At 36.3% G+C, this 12,758-nt stretch overlaps 2 protein-coding genes across 5 annotated transcripts in view; one reads left to right on the top strand and one right to left on the bottom strand.

The window, feature by feature from the left end:
• Nucleotides 1-12,534, bottom strand: part of LOC119765098 (40S ribosomal protein S14-like) — a 29,231-nt gene extending 16,697 nt beyond the window's left edge. The window contains 1 exon segment of the mRNA XM_038248233.1: nucleotides 12,490-12,534. Coding sequence (XP_038104161.1) covers nucleotides 12,490-12,534 — 45 coding nt within the window.
• Nucleotides 1-12,758, top strand: part of LOC6032667 (serine/threonine-protein phosphatase 2A 56 kDa regulatory subunit epsilon isoform) — a 63,804-nt gene that overhangs the window by 13,744 nt on the left and 37,302 nt on the right. The gene's annotated exons all lie outside the window — the stretch shown is intronic.

Genomic DNA, 12,758 nt, shown 5'->3' with positions numbered 1-12,758 from the left:
GCCTTTTACACGCAGCTGGATTACTACTTTTTTAGCTGTGAATATCACCTCTTCTAATGGTGAAAAAAATGAAAAACATTTTTTCAACATTTCAAGCAAAACATTGAACGAAAACGAAGTATAAACAAAGAGTCTATCCCGTTACGTCAGTTGAAGTTTACATTAGGAACTAGCATGATACAGAAAAATGCAATTTTTCAATATGTCAACACCGCCATTTTTGCCGCCATCTTGGATTTAAAAATTCTAAATCATTTTACATAAATTAAAAAAAAAATAAGACAACAAAACCTCAACCTAATATTAATATAACGTATTCGGGTCGAACCATCTCCTAACATCTAATTCTTAATCTACCCAGTAAAACAAACATGGTAATTTTGCGTCTAGAAATGAAGACATCTTTTATGTCAGAAAAAAGAGTAATTTTACTTTAAAACTGTGTGAATTTACCAATTTTATAGTGTAATGCCTTTTTCAACCTTCATTGAATATTACGTTATAAGACATAAAGCAAGTATTATTCCAATATCAAAGCATTACACCTTCCAAATTTACACATGGTGCAATCCACCTTGACCGACATATATTTTTTTGTATTTTCATAAGAAACTTTGTGTGTGCCTTTTCTATGACAATAAAAAAACATTTTGCATCATCAGTTTGTCCATAAAAAAAGGCTATTAAAATATTCAAAATCTGTATCTTGAGAAAGCATTTCCTGATCAATTTAGAATCTTCGGCAAAATTGTCTTCTCTTAGGAATCCTCAGAAAAATAGATACACATTAAAAAAATAGTGTGTGTAACAAGTTTCAAAAAGAAGATTTGTTCAGCATGAGTCGTACATTCATCCAACGAGGTTTACCGAGTTGGAGAATTACAACATGTGCTGAAAAAATCCAGTTTTGCAACGAGTTGAACATATTTTTTTTTTTGCAAATCCGAAATCACCCTTTGAATTTTATTTTTTGCCTTCCTCACCTTACTGAGGAAAGGCTATAAAATCACTCGAAAAACGAATTTTCTAAATTGACCTCCCAGACCCACCTTCATGTATACTTATCGACTCAGAATAAAATTCTTAGCAAATGTCTGTGTGTGTGGTGGGATGTTGATAAAAAAATTGCACTGGATTATCTCGGCACTGGCTGAACCGATTTAGACTGTCTTGGTGTCATTCGATCCGTCTTGGGGTCCCATAAGTCGCTATTGAAAATTATAAAGTTTAATTAAGTACTTTAAAAGTTATGCTTAAAAAACGATTTTAGCAAAAGTCCGGAAGATTTAAAAAGGGCGGTGCTGAAAAGTTCAACATTACATTTCGACCCCACCCTATTTGTTCCATCTACTTGCTAAAGTGATACATTATGTAACCACTCTCGTCGCGCACATTTGCATCCTCTCGCGATCTAGCTTCAAAGATAGTACAAAAAGAGGTTGGTTCGTCGATATATCACTGTCACTGTGTGTTCGGCTTGTTTTGGCTGCAAGGTTCAATGTTTTCGTTTGGACTATATATTTTCTTGTTTTCCCAAAACTAAAAGAAAATATTTACTCAGTGGCTTTTCCACAAACCACTCTCACCACCATCATGAAAATCAATTCAAATGTCTGTGTGAGTGAGTGTGTGTGGTGTAGGTTTACTGCAAACACCTTCCCAAAACAAAGTTCACCAATCGAAATGGAACCTTTGTGGCTTTATTTCGTTCGCAGTACAGTTTAGCTTGAACTAAAGTAGTCGCTTCGCGACACGACGACCAGCAGATGCTAATGACTTTAATTAATTTATACAAAAAAAAAAACACAAACACACTTGCTGTATGTGTGCACGAGTAGGTGTAAGTGTGTTGGTGAGTGCAATCTAATTTAAATGAGACAACACTACAAAGTATGTACCACTGCACACTAAAGTCACAGAGGGTGAAGTGCCTTGGTGACATAGATTGAAGTCTGGGATGGAAGTGACCAGCGAGTCTGTTTGATTTTATTTTTTCGTATTCGTAATTTTGCAGCTCTGACCAAGTGCGGGAGGGGTCACCGGAGGCTAATTGTTTTCAAATTACAATTAGCGCACTAAAATACACACACTCGCACCAAAAACCGACCGGTTGGCGTGGTTTTGTGCGTGATTCGAGCCCATTTATGCGCGATCAACTAATTGCGCGAATCCCAAATGGAGCAGAGAGAGGGGAAGGGTGTTATCATTTTGATTAATTACTTGGCGAGGGCCGCCCAGCAAAACACCCCAGATGGATAAAGTAACTCGCGAGGGCTGGGAGAAAAAACAAACTAAATTAGTACTTGATTAAGAGGAAGCACCTCCGCCACCAACACAACGTCGGCGTGGGTACTACACGCAATTGTTTTCGATCGTAATTTGGGTTGCTTAGAGGCATGTTGTTTGGAATGTGGGTTTTAATTGGAGAGGGCTGCAAATTAGACTGTTTTGCCTTCCTCAGGAAAGGCTATAAAATCACACGGAAAATGAACTTCTTAATTCGACCTTGTAGACCCACCTTCACGTATACCTATCGACTCAGAATCATGTTCTGAGCAAATGTCTGTGTGGATGTGTGTAGGTGGGTGGACAAAAAAATTGTCACTCGATTATCTCCTGACTGGATGAACGGATTTTGACCGTATTAGTCTCATTCGATCCGTCTTGGGGTCCCATAGGTCTCTATTTAAAATCAGCAAGTTTAGTTAAGTACTTCAAAAGTTATGCTAAAAAAACGATTTTGGCGTATGTCCGGAAGATTGTAAAAAGGGTGGTTATTGCAAGAAACCCTATCATGTTATACATATTCAGAAAGGTATTAAAAAGACCTTTCCAATGAGCCCAAAACATTAAAGATCTGACAACCCTATCAAAAGTTATTGGCACTTAAGTGTTATTTATACACTTTTTGGAGGCCGGATCTCAGATATTTCAGTAAAAATGATGTCCGGGTCCATCATGCGACCCATCGTTAGTTGGATAATCGAAAGACCTTTCAAATGAGCCTAAAACATCAAGGATCTGATAACCCTATCAAAAGTTATTGGCACTTAAGTGTTATTTATACACTTTTTGGTGGCCGGATCTCAGATATTTCAGTAAAAATGATGTCCGGGTCCATCATGCGACCTGTCGTTAGTTAGACAATCGAAAGACCTTTCAAATTAGCCTAATACATCGAGGATCTGACAACCCTTTCAAAAGTTATTAGCACTTAAGTGTTATTTATACACTTTTTAGAGGTCGGATTTCAGATATTGTGATAAAAATATTGTCTGAATCTTCCATGCGAACTATCGTTGGATAGGTTTTTTTATCAGACCTTGCCGATAGCCAGAAAAATTGAAGGTCTGCGAACCCTATCAAAAGAAATTAGTAATAAAGTTGATTTGTTAAACATGTTAAGGGAATGTTGCTATTTTTACTGAATGTATTGACTTTATGAATGTGAGGAAGGCACCAACCACCTAAAGGTGGATTAAGTAACGTTTTTTTGTGTAGCTTTGCTTGGGAACAGTTCATATAACTGGAGAAGTTTTGCTAAAAATAGATTATAATAGAACTTTTGGATATCAGCTAATTTCAATATGCTAATTAGAGCCTCTTAGACACATTGTTATAAAAAACCTTTAAATTCATTCTTCTACATAACATTCCAAGTAAATGAAACAAAACTTGGTAGAGCAACGCCTTGCGATCCGAATTAGACTTGCTCAATTAGTTTCAAAGAAAAAAGAGTAAGTTTAACGATTTTTATCATTGATTTAGATGTTGCGTTAAATTAATTTGACAGAGTGGTTGGAGATTCTTTTCAAACTCACCTCATTAAATTTTCCCAAAATAGCAATTTGATAGTTTTTTTTTATGATATAGTATGTTGAAGTACACGGATAAGCTGCCTTGTGCAGCGAAGTTTTTCGACGTCAATAGACAAAATATACTGTGATTTAGTTTTAAGCTTTTCTATTTCTATCCTTTTCTTTAGTAAATCTAGAAGATTTTTTTTTTATTTTTCCTTCCTAATTTTAGGAATATTAGGAATGTTAAGAATTTTCGTCATTTTAGCAATTTTTGAAATTTTAGGATTTTTCGACACTTTAGCAATTTTTGAAATTTCAGGAATTTGAGGAATATGAAGAAATTTGTGAATTTTATAAACTTTAAGATCTTAAGTAATTTTAGGAATTTTAGGAACGGGACCATCCATAAACCACGTGGACACTTTAGGGGGGGGGGGTATGGCGATTGTCCACGATCCATACAAAAAAGGTTTTATTTGTATGGACAATTGTCCACGAGGGGGGGTTGAGATTCCCAAAAAAGTGTCCACGTGGTTTATGGATGGTCCCAACATTAGAAGATTTAAGACTTGTTTATTTAATAAATTTCGAAATTTCAGCAATTTTATAAATTTTAGGAATTTTTGACATTTTAGCAATTTTTGAAATTTCAGGAATTTGAGGAATATGAAGAAATTTGCGAATTTTAGAAACTTTAAGATTTTCAGTAATTTTAGGAATTTTAGGAACATTAGAAGATTTAAGACTTACTTATTTAAGAATTTTCGAAATTTCAGCGATTTTTCAAATTTTAGGAATTTGAGGAGTTTTAGGATTTTTTTGAAATTTAAATATTTTAAGATTATTAGTAAAAACGAGGTTGACTTTATAGCTGTCGGCCACCATTGCTAGTACCAACCACTAGTGTCTTCCTTTTAATCTACAATGACTTTGCCGCCCTGGGCTCCTAAGTGTTTGAATACGGCACGGAGCGACGGCGCCGGATACCCATATTTACACAAAGAATTTTAGAGCGCCCGCCGCGGGATTCGAACCAGCAACCTCTGGATTGTGAGTCCAGTGCGCGGTCCGATTGATCCACACAGGCGTGAAGATTATTAGTAATTTTTGGAATTTCAGGATTTTTGAAATTTTATGATTTTTGAATTTCAGAAATTTGATGATTTTTAGTAATTTTAAGAATTTTAGGAACATTAGGAATTCCAGTAATATTAGTAATTTGAGGAATTATAATTTTTCTATATTTTAGGAATATAAAAATTTTACCATTATGAATTTCTAAATCTTCTATTTTTTTCCCCCAAACATCTTCAACAGGCCGATAACGAAACACAATGTTGAAGGTTTTAAATCCCAAAAATATCTTTATACAATTTTGGTAGCTGTCAATAAAAAATATTTATCAAAATATTTAAAACTGATTTCTGTTTTTTTTAAGGTATTGCTAGGAGAACAAATGTTCTAGTTTTATTTATTGTTTTTAAAGAACACAATAGAATTGTTCAAACTAACCATTTTTGAAATGTTTCGAATTATCAAAAATGCCTTATTAATTTGTCAGTGTTGCCAATTTATAAAAAAAAAATCATTATTTCTAGAAATAAAGTATTTAAAAAAAATCTTCAAAAGTCCATACGATCTGCCCAGACTACCGCTTTAAAATTGGTGAGCTGAAGCGACCTTAAAAAGTTACTGCAGTTTTCGTTTGGATAATCTGATGTTTAAAAAGTGGCGACACTGTAATAAGAAATTTACTGAATTTGATTTGAATAAAAAAAAATGGGAATTTACATTATTGGATGGAAACTTGAATGTCCTTACCAATGAATTATATGGTTTGATGATCTGGCAACCCTTCCACGAATCATTTCAGATCAAACAATCATTTCTGGAGTTTTTTTTTTAAAGGTCCAATAATCCAAATTTCCAGTTTTTGCTTTTGGGTGTTTTTGAAACCGCCTTGAGTCAGGGCTGTTAAAAAAACACCCAAAAAGCAAAAACTGAGAATTTGGTTTATTGGTCCTTTATTTTTTTTTAAAAAAACTCCAGATTTAAATTTGAGGTACCAGCAATTGGTGAAATAAGTAACTTTAAAAAAATCTAATTATAATTTCGGTCATCATCCAATGCACAGTGGGAAAAAAGGACCCAAAAAATTACCGCAACATGATTTCGCGCAAACCATCGATTGCTATACACCAAAAGCTTCGTTTTTGCACCAGGAACAATAATCCGACGAAAAATCGCACTGCACGGACCGGTGGCCGGAGTACAGGCCACCGGAAGATCCGGATTTTTGGAAAAAGTGTCAGATTTATCCAATTGTGAACTGATAAGCTTTCTTCTACCATGAATACTCATGCAAAACAATTCTAGAATAATATTAAATACCATAGGACACATCGGAACCGGTTCCACCGATCTCCGGTGGCCACATCCGGAACCGCATTAGGAAACAGCGTAAACTAGTCATGCGACGTATCAAACTTCTTGATTTTTGATGGAGAGTATCCTTAAAATGTATTTTTGCCTCCGGTGACCGGTTCCCAGGTTCTCCGGTGGCCACATCCGAAGATCATATTTGGCAAATTCCTGAAACCACTCTTGCGACATATCAAACTTCATGTTTTTAAAAGAGGAGTGTATAACTCATGTTCCCATCCAAAATCAAGAAGTTTGATACGTCGCATGACTAGTTTACGCTGTTTCCTAATGCGGTTCCGGATGTGGCCACCGGAGATCGGTGGGACCGGTTCCGATGTGTCCTATGGTATTTAATATTATTCTAAGTTTGTTTTGCATGAGTATTCATGGTAGAAGAAAGCTTATCAGTTCACAATTGGATAAATCTGACACTTTTTCCAAAAATCCGGATCTTCCGGTGGCCTGCACTCCGGCCACCGGTCCGTGCAGTGCGATTTTTCATCGGATTATTGTTCCTAGTGCAAAAACGAAGCTTTTGGTGTATAGCAATCGATGGTTTGCGCGAAATCATGTTGCGGTAATTTTTTGGGTCCTTTTTTCCCACTGTGCAATGTTTTATTGTAGACAAAGGCGTGAACCAAAACTAACATTACGTGATCGCGGTGTTGGCTAGCACCCCCTCCTCGCCGACCAACCTGGTGTAAATCGCTAATCCGACATGCACGTGACATTGAAACCTCGCCCGTGCTGCTTCTGCTGAGGAGGCGCTGTCGTTGTTGGCGTTGTTTTGTCGCACCCTGAGACATGTGTGACTTCTTAGGGCAGCTATCCCTCGATTTGTCTTACTTAATTAGCTTAACATTTAGTGTCAACAATAGAAGAAAGAAAAGATTTACAATTTTGGATGACCTTTGACGTTTGAGGGTTAACACAAATGAAAGCCAAGGGTTAGAGCTGCAGGATCGCCAGACAGACAAGGGCGACCACTTTGGGTGGTGTTTTAGAACGAGAGCTCTCTTGTTGTTCGTGCACCACGACGACGATGTCATGAGGTTTTGATTGAGCATTTCTTCAAAGGGATGTGTTTTCCAAAGGGGTTGCTCTTCCCACACAAAAGCTGTGCACAGTTTGCTCTTGGTTCGCTTTTTTGAAATTGAACTTTTCAAAGTTGGTTACGTAGGCTTTGTACCAGTTCCAGGTCTTGAACGTGCTTCATAATCGAGATAAACCGTAAAATAAAACTTAAGCAGCAGCAGGTGCGCCTGCAGTTTGTGCACGGTCGATTATTTTAAAGGTGTAAATCAAATTACGCTTTAAAGGTGCTTCTCTCGGTCGAATCCGAAAATTAAACAAAAGAAAACTTGTGGTCTCGAACGAGCCGGATGAGAAGGAGGAGGTCAGCAGGCGTGAAAATATTTATGTTGCTTCGCGCGGGGGAGGCCAACCAGCGCTCACAGTTTTCGACTGCTAATTACGGCGAGCTTTTCGCGCCTAACGGGATTCGAACCTGGACTTTGTGGTTGATGGAGAAGCGAGTCACGTTTTCACAGCTGAGATAGCAGTTTTTCGTTTCATTGAAGAAATTCAATCCGAGTTTAGAAAAAAAAACTCAAATTCAACAAGGAAAACATAACTTTGGTGACGTCACCGGTATTTGTCTCATAGTTGTTGTGTACCTTCTATTTATAACCAGAACCAATCTTTTGTCGCGTACTGTCTGATTGCTATTTTTAACGACCGACATCGGTTTGTGGTAGAGGTACTGCTGTCAGTACTGACCACTGTAATCTTTGTCTACTCTTTTTGTAGACGCCAGCTTTTTGAAATTTGTGTGTTTGCTGCTGCAGTGGGAAGGTCAGTGGCAATACTTTTTAAGCCATAATTAGTTTGACATTTTGGGGAATTTTAGTCCACATTGTGAAATTTTAGCTTCAACATCATTTTACAAACTTAAAAATTTTACGTTTGTGATTGAATTGCTTTCTAATAAAAAAAAAGAAGAAGAACAAGCTTCATAAATATGTCACCCACTGCAGATACTGCCATGTTATCGCATGCGTCGAGCGTTTTTTTTATCATCACTTTTGTTGAGCTAGATAGGTTTGGCGTGCCAACCAACCGCGCCCGCACCGTACAATCACTTCAAAACTCACCAATTGAGTACAGATAGCAGATACCGGGAGGTGTCATCGTGCACGGTTCATTGGCCATTGAACAGCACTTACACAGGCATAGCTGAAATTATAAAAAAAAACATATTTAAATTTTTAGGGATCAAAATGACTAATCCCTTGTAGAAAAGAAGTTTGTTTATTTTTCGATGGTCATTTAAATGTTTAATAAATAAACATAACACAGTCAAAAAGGTTGATTTGAGAAGGTTGAAAAATTTGGTGGTGTAATTTTTCCTGAAATATTAATGTGTAAAATTTTTAAATTCAACAGAAACTGATGTAAATTTCACCAGTTCCTGATGTAAAATTACACATTTTTATTACCAGGAATATTTCAAGAAAGTTTTGCAGTCGAAAATGTAATGTAATTTGAAACAGAAACTGGTGAAATTTTCATCAAATTAAAAAAATTTACGTAGGATTTTACTTTTCTACACATTGTTTCAGGTAAAATTACAAAAATCATAAAATTTTCAACCTTTCAAAATTTATACACGAATTTCCGAGTAGAAAAAGTTTAATTTTGAAAGATTGAATTCTACAAAAAAAAAACATTATTTGCCAAATGCGCCAAAATAAATCATTAGTATTTTTTTATAAAAGAGTTTTAATATCATGATTTAATAAAAATGATGAAACTTTTAATCATTGTCTCCGATTTTGTTTAAAAATAAAAATGATTAAGAAGTTGGATTTGCAAAGTATCTAAAACAGCATTTTTTTTAAAGGTTTCGATTTGTAAAAGTTACACAGTTTGGTAGATTATCATCCTTTATTAAATTATTTTAAAGGGATGTATACTACAAGGCTTGGTTTTTCGTTAGTTTGATTGATTTATTTTTGTAAAAAAAAATCCTCCCGAAATTCATGTTTTCTGTGTTTTTTTAGAAGCTTGTTTAGACATGATACTGACACGCTTAAATTTCCCCCGACACCTGACGCCGATGGAAAAACTCCACTCAATCCCAGCCCGCGCGACAACCGCCAATCAAGAGCAAACGTTCTCAGGTGGTTTGCGCTCCAATTGTGTGCTGATTATGTGTCTCCAGTTTAGGCACTGTCCGCTGGGGTGAGTTTTAATCTCTGAGCAATCCCTAATCTGGTGTGCACATTAATTAAATAATTAAAATAATTTTGAGAGGTTGATATATTTGACCCCTTTTCCATGTAATTTTACACTAATTTATGTGGAATTAGTAAAATTACACGTAAACAGTTGTAAACTTACATATATTAAAAGTATTACTTATATTACACATTTTAATGACACAAAATCATTCAACATTCCCTGATGTATTTTAAATTGATTTTTTAACGGTGTACAATGCAATTTTGACATTCAGTAAAACAACTTGCCAAAGTCACCCCACCCCACGGGTGCTCTAAACTGATTGTTCAGCACACGTTTAAAAGCTTCCCATCGAACTCCACGAGTCCGGGATGTGGGTTGGTCCCGGTGGGGTTGGGAATCGACTAGATGCTCCCCTTTTCTCACCCCTCCCGTTTTCCCGGCCAATTGATATGCATCTCACGTGCCACCACGATCGAACCTCCGAACGACCGCCGACAACCGGCGATGTTGATGTGGTTTTGTTGTCAGTGTTTCAGGGCTAACAGTAGAAAAAAAAATCATGGTAATATTACATCTGTTTGTATGTAATTTTACTTACTTCACATAACTTGAGGTAGAATTACACCTGAAAAGGGGTAACATTCAACCATACATTTTTTCTACATTCCAATATTCAACTGTTTTTTACTGTGTCTGAGGAAAATCTGGTGAGCAACTCTATCACTGGGTCCGTCGAATTGTTTCGGAATTGGAATGAATCGACGACGATTTGAATGCCACTGATTGGAATAATTGAATAATGTTTAGATTTTTTTGTTCTCTCTCTCTTAAAAGTAGACCAATGAAATTCGGAGTGGAACTAATTCGTTCAATTGTAGCTGGGTATTTGCTCGTGATTTTTTTTGGTCACTCACTCTTTGACACCCTGAAATTTCCAGAGTCATTTTCTACCTAAGTTTTTCGTTCGCCACAATTTCCATCCAACCTTGGAGCTAGCTCGATTTAATAATCATCGCACCGCAGCGCAGCAACTGACTAGCCATTCTTGCTGACCTTTTTTCTGCGAAGGTCGGCCCCAAAATCTTAACCCTTTTTGCCAGTTTTTATGGAATATAATAAGAAAAAGTTGTTTATGCTGCGTCACTCTTCCCTTTTCTTTGCTTTTGAAGGTTTGGCTTGGCCACTTTTGCCATGACTAACAAAAAGAAGCCATAGCTATTTTTGGGGTTTATTTGTTTAAGAAAAAACAATAAATATTAAGGTGTTATGCAATTTTTATTCAGACAAAAAACGTGTCAGACATAACACTTTTTTCCTTTTAAAAGTTTGTTGTGAAAGTTGGACAAACAAACAAAAAGCGAACTCAAAAAGAAAACAAAGCCAATAAACTGCATAGTTCACTAAAGGCTGAGCGAACTGGAAGGTGAATAAAATTAAACCAACAAATAATTTGTTGATTGATTGCAAACAGCTCAACAGGGAGGCAGCAGCTGCTGCTACTGTAAAAGTTTGCTTTCCATTTTGTCAGCAAATTCCTCATATACAAAAAAAAAATCATGGTAATATTACATCTGGGAAGGGGTTCATTTTTTATGTCAGAAAAAATGTGTAATATTACCGCTTTTCTTGTGTAATGTTAATTTTACAGTCTAAATTGAGGTAAAATTACATCACAAAAGAGGTAATATTTAACCTTCCAAATTGATTGTGGTGAGGTGGCACTTGACTGTTTAAGTTTCTTTTAAAAAAAGTTTGAAAATTTTCAAGCTTAAAAGATTTTTTTGTTTTGCTAAAACGGCCAGTGGTCATAACGCTTGCTTAGGGCGTATTCTAGACCTTTTGCCTTCTCAAAAATCGTCCAACTCCAGGTGAAACATATTTGAGGTTACCGTGGAGACTTTCCCATATCCCCTTAAAACGGTGAAGTGGATAAATATGGAAACCATAAATGGTTGCCACTTGTTTCGCTCGTTGAACACTAAAGTAGCCAATATGGCAATTTCTACGACCAAACGCCGGGTTGGAAGATTAATTGTTTTTGAGGCGGTGAATCATGATTTTGTTTTTCTTTTGGAGAGCTCTCGGTAGAGATACTCTTATAGAGTAGACTTAGAGACCAACCATCGTAAAAGATTTATGCGAAAGGGAAAGTATTAATATCATTAGAGGTGGTCATTGTTGTACTAGTTTAAAACTGAGGTTGTCTCTTGATGTAATCATGAGATGATTTGGCTAATTTTTGAGAGAAATCATTTTTTTTATTCAATTTTTCAAACTCCATTCAAAACTAGACCAGAATCAGATGCCCTTAAATAGGCAACAATTTGTGGACTCCAGAGTCCACACGTTATCGCCCACACATTGGCGGGTCGCTAAATTGTGTCAAAACACTCATAAAGTTTCGCTATTCCCGGCATGTTGGTTGTGTACAAGTCGCCAACTACACACAGTCTTCCTATATAGAGAGCCATGTAACCTCTCTATCAGGGGCCCGGCCCGGCCTAGCGGCCCACGGATGTGTCTCGACTTGCTACAATGCAGTTTGATAGGGTAGTTGAACCTTTATTGGATCAACTTTTGGAAAACTATTGATTTTTTTAGAGTCAGAATTTTCAAAAAAATCTTGTAATTTATCGTTAATTAATGAACCAAGTGCACAGTAAAAAAAATCATGGTAATATTACATCTAAAAAGGGTCAGAAAAACAAATGTAATTCTACTACTGAAAATGTGTAATTTTACATCTTTTTTGGTGTAATGTCTCTTTTTCGGTCTAAATCGAGGTAAAATTACACCATAAAAGAGGTAGTATTCAACCTTCCAAATTTACACAATTTTTAACTGTGTGGCACAACATTAGCCGAAGGCGTAAAGTGTGCACACCCCTTGCACTTGCAAAACTTTTACTTAACATGTCATTTCGAAGTGAAAAGTTTTCCTCAGTTGACCCAATTCCAAACATCGACCCGAGGCGCCAAGAATCATAAACGACGAAGCGAGGAAAAAAAACGAACATTACTGCCAGTTTGAAGTTTCCTTCATTACCACCGACAATCTCCACCATCTTGGTTGGGCGAACAAAGAAGCGCGAAACTATTTTCCAACTTTAATTACCGGAAATTGAAGGCAACGGAAATTTCCGGTTGACTTCTAGGTGGATTTCATGCAAGAAAAAAATAATTTGTAAAGTTACATGTGATCAAATGTATTATTTTTTGCGTCAACAAATTGGAAAAAAAATATCCTACAATTTTGTAACAGTGTTGCCAGCGCAGCTGCTGCACCACC

The sequence above is a fragment of the Culex quinquefasciatus genome, chromosome 1 (genome assembly GCF_015732765.1).
Source record: "Culex quinquefasciatus strain JHB chromosome 1, VPISU_Cqui_1.0_pri_paternal, whole genome shotgun sequence".
NCBI classification, from domain to species: Eukaryota; Metazoa; Arthropoda; class Insecta; order Diptera; family Culicidae; genus Culex; species Culex quinquefasciatus.
The sequence above is the reverse complement of the archived record's forward strand: the minus strand, read 5'-3'. Positions and strand labels throughout refer to the sequence as shown.